Source organism: Staurois parvus, unplaced genomic scaffold, assembly GCF_062004578.1.
Source record: "Staurois parvus isolate SC_StPar_1 unplaced genomic scaffold, SC_StPar_1.0 ptg000575l, whole genome shotgun sequence".
NCBI lineage: Eukaryota > Metazoa > Chordata > Amphibia > Anura > Ranidae > Staurois > Staurois parvus.
Genome location: NW_028318371.1, coordinates 5,499,131 through 5,507,065, shown reverse-complemented (window position 1 = coordinate 5,507,065; position 7,935 = coordinate 5,499,131). Strand labels below are relative to the sequence as shown.

Here is a 7,935-nt window from a genome sequence, read left to right as displayed (position 1 = left end):
CAGTTTTCACAAAGGAGCTCAAAGACTGGTGCTACCCTATTTTACAGAAGAATCCAAAGACTGGATTAATCTGCAAAGAGGGGAACCATGCATCCCACGGTGTAATACCCTGATATACATTGCACACCCTGATATACATTGAACAATACCATGGTATAGGACATATAGGATGGAAGGCAACCCTAAAACAACTCCAAAAAGATTTTTTATATCACAGAAGTGGTGGAGTTAGTACAAGATTTTGTGAAAAGATGCATCACATGTATCAGGAGTAACCCAAACAACCCAAATAAAGCCATGCATCAATACCTGCCTTACCCCACAACACTTTTTTTACACATCTTCAAATTGACTTTACACACATACCCCAACAAAAGGGAAGACAACAACCAGCTTGTGTGGTCACAGATGTGTTTTCCCGATGGCAAAAAATGTATCCCACAAAAAGAGAACGATGTTATCCGCAAGTTTCCGTTTTTTTTACAGGAAAATACCCACCCGTTCCAGGCCGGAGATCGTATTGTGGTGAAACAGCTGACGAGAAACAAGAAATAGCAGGATTTCGTCTATGGACCAGAAATTACAGTCGTAGCAGTAACCAGAACAGCAGTTCTCACTGAACATAGTTCCATCTGGATCCATGCTTCCAGAGCGAAGCTGGTCGAGAAAGGCCCAGGACCAGACCCAAGAAGCAAGCAAGGAGGTACTAACGGGGGCAGAAAGCCCTGACCTCGAACAGGACAAGGTGCTGTTTATTAAAGGAGGTGAAGCAGGTGATACAAATCCTCGAAGAGTGAGTGAAGCTGGTAACAAAGCCTCTGAAAATAATCAAGATGAGCATTCTATTAGCCAAGGACTCTGGCAAACTATGGATTCTGCTGGGAGTGATTACATTTTTAGTGTTTACCCCAATATGGACAGTGACTAACTGTATATACTCCCCAGAGGATTTGGGTGCTGTTCAGGTTATATGTGGTCACAACAACAATGATAAAAACACCTCAGAAAAACACATATTTGATAAAAACACCTCAGAAAACGCACACCCAATACACACTAGGACCAAAAGAGAAAGCAATGTACCAGCACAGAAACCAAAGGTTGCTATTACCAGAGAGGGGAAGATTATTACATTGTGGTTTGACTCTTCTAATACCTATGTTGCTACCTTTTCTTTCACCTATGACGATCTAACAGAAAAAGGGGATGAAGAGAGTAGCAGGAAAAGGGCACATAAGAGGGAGGGAATAGGTTACATTTGTGTAACTGATGATTATTGGGGGAGTAACTGTGATTATTGGGGAGCAGTGGGATGGAACATAGGAACTGACTGGGGATACAAACCTGACACAGCCATAAATAAGAAGGACAAGAACGGAAAATCCCTCATAAACAGAATGACTCTTACCAAGCCCAATGCCAAATATACGCTTACCATAGAAAATCCCAGCCCTAGTGATTCGGGAATGTATGTATTTGGGTTATACTGGGGAGGAGGTATATCAGGCACAAGGGGGAAATTTAGGATACAAGACATGCATAATAACAATGATTACAATCCCCTGAAGCCACATATCAGTTCTATTAGGGATATGATTGCCATTGCTGATCCTTCTTTCGAAGATACCGTAGCAGCGGAGATGGGATTTTCAGATGTAAATCTTTGGTTAGAATGGATGAGGTACAGTGCCCTGCAGTACAACAAGTCTAATTGTTATGTCTGTGGAGCAGCCAGACCCCATGTGGGAACAGTGCCACTAAACCTTCCTGAAGATGTTGAAGAATGTTTTCTAAGTCTTTTTACAGGAGCACATGACAAGAATGCTTCCTGTGAAACCTGGAAAGCAAAGTATCCCATAGTTACAAAAAACCCCAAACCAGGCGAAGGTTTGCAAATTTACCCAGGAAATTATACCTGCTATAGAGGAGTGGCAAGGAAAAGAAGTTTTGGAAATTTTACAAAAGGTTTTTGTCACACATACAGCAACATCTCATCTAGGCTTTTACAGAATCAGACACAATCTTTAGGTGATATCTACTGGATTTGTGGTGATGGTAAGATCAGGTCTAGATTGGAGAAGGAGTGGTCTGGTGAGTGTGCTTTGGCCAAAGCTATTATGCCCCTACATATTTTTAGTGAAATTCCTTCTGAGATCCCTGAAGATGTAACAGGAGGTACTCAGAGGTACAAGAGGGAGGCCCCGATGGGTAGTTTTGACCCACATGTGTATATAGACGCCATAGGGGTTCCAAGAGGGGTCCCAGATGAGTTTAAGGCCAGGGACCAGGTCAAAGCAGGTTTTGAGTCAATCATTCCAATCATCACCGTCAACAAAAATGTTGATTGGATAAATTATATATATTACAATCAACAGAGGTTTGTCAACTACACCAGGGATGCATTAAAGGGGATAGCGGAGCAGTTGCAGGCTGATTCCACCATGACCTTTCAAAATCGTATGGTCTTAGATATGATGCTTGCAGAAAAGGGTGGTGTGTGTGCAATGATAAAAGGAACAGGTACTTGTTGTACCTACATCCCAGACAACACTGGGCCAAATGGCAAGGTCACTATGGCTATAAAAAAACTGTCTGATCTGTCGGAAGAGTTGAAAAGGAATTCAGGGATCACTGATCCATGGGATCAATATTTTGGATGGCTCAAGGGATGGAAGCAGATGCTAGCACAAATAGGAGTGATTATTGTAGTCACCCTGATACTTCTAGCCCTGATAGTGTGCTGTGTGATTCCGTGTATTAAGAAGCTTATGAACAAAGGTATAGGTATGACTATGTATGAAGAAGTGATCCAAGAACAAACTGCCCCACTGAACCCAAAACCCAAAGAGTACAATAGTTATCTAGCCAAATACAGAGAGAAGCAGAAAAAGAACTATGTTGTATAAGGGAGAATAAAAATCATATATGTAAATAATGATTTTAAGAGGGGATTGAAGGGAAATGTATGTCTTTTAGGTCTGTCATTTTGTTTTTCCCACTCCATTTTATATTCCATGTTGATTAATTGTTTTGTATTATAACCAGAATGAGTTAATGAAAATATGCTATGTCAGTTATGTATTACAGAACTATACTCACAACATTCTTCTATTTTTTATCTTAGCTTAGCCTTGGTAGAGACGGTGATAGTATTCAACTATTTCTTTGTATTAACAAGCACCTGTTTCTGTCATGATACAATTAAATGTCAAATATTTCTGTTCCATGAGAGAATAATTGTTTGTTACTTATAACTAATTACAATGCCTGAGAAAGATCATGTTCATAGCCTTGAAAAGTATCTAGCCAGATTCTATTGTATGTAGCAGATAAGTTTTTATGTAATATTATAGACATTCCTTATTCTTGAAAAAGTTAACACTATATTGTACTATAAAAGAGAGCTTTCGTTGTGGAATAAATTAGAAGTTTTTTGGTTACTGACAAGACGGTGTCATGTGTGATTACTTGTAACCAATGCTTCTCCAGGCCTGAGGAGACAGAACGAGTGACAGAGAATTTAGACCAGGGGTCTAAAGGGTCAACAGAACCAACAGGGACACTGACGGGTGATGACATGTTTGTGGGACACTGACAGACGCTGACATGTTTGTGGGACACTGACAGGCGATGACATGTTTGTTGGACACTGACAGGTGATGACATGTTTGTTGGACACTGACAGGTGATGACATGTTTGTGGGACACTGACAGGTGATGACATGTTTGTGGGACACTGACAGGTGATGACATGTTTGTGGGACACTGACAGGCGATGACATGTTTGTGGGACACTGACAGGTGATGACATGTTTGTGGGACACTGACAGGTGATGACATGTGTGTGGGACACTGACAGACGCTGACATGTGGACAGGGACAGATGCTGCTTGGTGTCCTGGTGTGGGGGGGCTGCAGAGCTGTGTAATGGAGGAATAAAATCATCAGCTACACACATCAACTGTCACAATTTGCAGCATCCCCCCCTCCCCCCCTCACTGAGCTCTCACAGACCTCAGCTGAGGGAACAGCTACAGAGACACGTGTCAGCTGACATTCAGAGATGGCTGTGATTGGACACTGCCATCACCATTGGAAGGTCCAATCAGAGAGCCCATATCCCAACCCGTAATGGGCTGAGTCCGACATGCGTGGCCATCACAGATCCGTGCTGTTGCGTGGCCCCGGGGCCGCACACAAGCGCATGTTCTGAGGGACGTACAGGAACGTCCAATCAGAACGGGGGAGCTCCCAACTGGCCGTTTATGTACATTGGTCAGGTGGGAGGGGTTAAAGCCCCTTAAAGGTCATCAGTGTAGTGTATGGAGGAGGTCTGGTGCTGGAATTATTGCCTCATCCTGGCGTGTGCGCTGATATGTAACGTGTATCGCAATCCACATCTTCATGTGTAGGGGCCCCACTGTGTGCTTTGACATTTGAACATGCATATATGTGGGGGGGTCTCAATTTTTATTTTTTTTGGAGGGGAGGAGATGTGCTTGGGGGTAACTTTCATTTATTACTTTTATTTTTTAACCTTTTTTTTCTGTGTGACAGGTTCTCTTTATTGAGACATCAAAGGTCTAAAAGCCCCGGGTGTGTCCCCTGTACTACACTGACAGGAATACAGTGCACTGCATTACATTCTATCCTGGCCTCCATGGTCAGGAGTCTGTCAATGGGGCCCCAGAAGTCATATCATCACGTCACTTCCGGGTCAGGACACGCAGGGGCCACACACAGCCCGATACCCAGGAGCCACACACAGCCCGATACCCAGGAGCCACACACACAGCCCAATACCCAGGAGCCACACACAGCCCGATACCCAGGAGCCACACACAGCCCGATACCCAGGAGCCACACACAGCCCCATACCCAGGAGCCACACACACAGCCCGATACCCAGGAGCCCAACACGCAGCCCAATACCCAGGAGCCACACACGCAGCCCGATACCCAGGAGCCACACACACAGCCCGATACCCAGGAGCCCAACACGCAGCCCAATACCCAGGAGCCACACACAGCCCGATACCCAGGAGCCACACACACAGCCCGATACCCAGGAGCCACACACGCAGCCCAATACCCAGGAGCCACACACGCAGCCCGATACCCAGAACCACACGGCACCATACCCAGAACCACACGGCACCATACCCAGAACCACACAGCACCATACCCAGAACCACACAGCACCATATCCAGAACCACACAGCACCATACCCAGAACCACACGGCACCATACCCAGAACCACAGTGGTCATGAACAGTTTGTAACAAGAGAGACAACAGAGTTGATCCCGGCTGAGCAGATGAACTGCAACACCCTGTGGTACAGACATAGAGGCACCTCTCTGGGATAAGACCTGGAAATGAACACATTATCATTTGTGAGTTTATTGCCCTTCTTCACACCCGGCTATCACAGGCTATAACCTTTCATCAGTCACTGTTCAACCATCGCAGACCTGACTGTTATCAGGGGCAGAGAGTGGAAGAGATGGAGTCCTTCATCTGTTTACTCACTACCTCCAGCAGAGGGCGCTGTAGCCGGGTACACACTACAAGCTTTGTTTTCATTCAACCCAGCGGACTTATTTTTGTAAAGAGTAGCGTGGAATGTCAGCTCCTGGGGCAAGGCGACTTTTGGGGGACAAGATTCACACCATGTGACTTACCGCACGACAATCACGGCAAAACTGAAACGTTTTCAGGGCTCATGTACACTGCAGCTGCTACACTGACGGTCAGGAACTGTGGAGCAGATTTTTCAGCAGCCCCTGAACTCTCCTTTATGTCTCCCTGTGTCCATGTACACACAGGCGTTTACAGACGTTTACAGGCAGATCAGTTTAGTCGGCTTTTTTTTAAAGCACCAAAATTGCATTCAGGAGTAGATTTTACCGCCATTTCAAACGCCAAACACTTATGAACACTGTTAACCGCCTTTACAAGCGTTTGCGTTTAGACGCGTTTTTTGACAGGTCCATATCCAGATGCTGTCCAGAGACGATTTTCTTCATCAAAAATGAATGCAAAGCGTTTTCCATGTATTCCAATGGACCCGGTACACCAGCGCAGTCAGGTCCAGGTTTCACGTGAAGGAAAAAATGGTAAAACGCGTCGCATTATGATGGGATCCATAGTGACTACAACCAGAAAAGACAGGTCATCTCCACACATACTGCTCTCTCTGCTTCTGCTCTCTCTATTCCTCTCAAAATGTCTGAAATACTTCAATATTTACTATTTTTCAGTGCATTCTGGGCATTTGGAAGGTCTCCTGACGCTATTGTTTAAAAACGCTTCTAAACGCAAACGCGTATAAACGAGGTATGCAAACGCGGCTAAACTGACATTTTATAACCTACGTTTTCTAGCAGACAGTTTCCAGAGGTCAGAAGAGTTTTCCAAACGCCCCGTGTACATGAGCCCTAATAATAAATAATGGCGCCTGAACCTGCGTTTTGCGATCACAGCGATTCTGCCGCAATCCCAAAATGCCCAAATGTGAAAGGAGCAGCCCTGGTTCACACATATGCCATTCTGGATGCATTTTCAAACTCACAGATTGACATGACAGGCGAGATATTATGTGCTCCTATTGAGGAGGTTCACACAGATGCCACCCACACGCATTGTGCTTTGAGTGCCATTATGGAAAGGGTTCTGTGCGAGTTTGTTGCGGTGCGTTCCAGAATCACAAGTGATAGAGCAGAGCCTCAAGAGAAGAGAAGTATTCACATAGGATGGCTACTGAAAGGTGTTTTTGCATTAAAGTCTATGGGAGGTGTTTTCGCTTTGAAATCTATAGGAGGTGTTTTCGCATTGAAATCTATAGGAGGTGTTTTCGCATTGAAGTCTATGGGAGGTGTTTTCGCATTGAAATCTATGAGAGGGGATTTTGCATTGGGAAAAAAAAAGTCCATCATTTAGGGAAATAACGATAAAAGACAAAAAAAAAAAAAAAAGCAAGACAGAAATGAAAATATTTGTTGGGCAGGAAATCTTTCTATTCAGCGATAAGGCTCCAATCACAGAGTTCTCATAGGAATAAAGACCTTTATTTTAAGCCGTGGGACTGTAAGGATGAAATATCAATCAAAATAACTCACTTAAATTTAAAAAAAAAGAAAAAACCTCTTCTCCTGGTATATGAGATCTATATACTGAGGCTGCATTCACAGAACTGCCGCCCCTTTAGGAATAATCGTCAGTTGTGTTTGTCTGAGTACCAGGAGATTTGAAAAAAAACAAAAAAAAAAACAGTCACCTAGAGTTCTTAAAGGGGCCACGTCCTTGTTTTTGAATTAAACTTGCAGGTGGCTGAATTTAAAAAGGACGTGGCCCCTTTAAGAAAACTTTGGAAAAAAAAAAAAAAGGCTCTCCAGCACCGTGATGTCATCACCTGACTCCTCCCCCTTCCCCCCCCCCTTTCTCCCCCTAAGCCAGCTCTCCCAGAGTCCCTTCAGTCGCTCCTTGTACCCGGTACAGAGCAGACGTGATTGTTCCTTCTCCTGAGTTTGGCTTGCAGTCTCATCGGTTCGGATTTGATCCGATTGGCTGCACTTCCTCTCTCACACAGGTTGAAGCGGGTTTCATTATTTTCCATAATGAGAGAATTGAAGATTAAAACGTTTATTTCTCAGAAAACCACCAAAGAGGAATCGGGGGAAGGAAAGCCCCCTATGGAAGGAGGGATCACTGAGCAGTCTGCAGATCCCACCACCAAGAGGCCCACCACCATGAAGAGGACTCGGGCTTTTCTGCGCGGCTGCTTCAGAGCCGTTGCTGGATGTTTAGGCGCCGGCAGTAAAGTCAATGGGCGCCACCACAAGGCAGAACACCAAAATGGTATGTATTGTGGATCTAGAGAGAGACGAGGGAACTCACCTCCTCTCACTGGACCCTTTTTTCCCCTTTTTCCCG

General features: G+C 44.7%; 1 protein-coding gene across 1 annotated transcript; it reads left to right on the top strand.

Annotated features, from left to right (window-relative positions):
- Positions 1–1,079: 1,079 nt before the first annotated feature.
- On the top strand, positions 1,080–3,447 carry LOC149450375 (syncytin-A-like; the record flags this gene model as incomplete). Its single annotated transcript, XM_089692007.1, has 1 exon — positions 1,080–3,447. A coding segment is annotated over one exon (1,827 nt), but the record flags the coding sequence as incomplete, so codon positions are not given.
- Between the last annotated feature and the right edge of the window lie 4,488 nt (positions 3,448–7,935).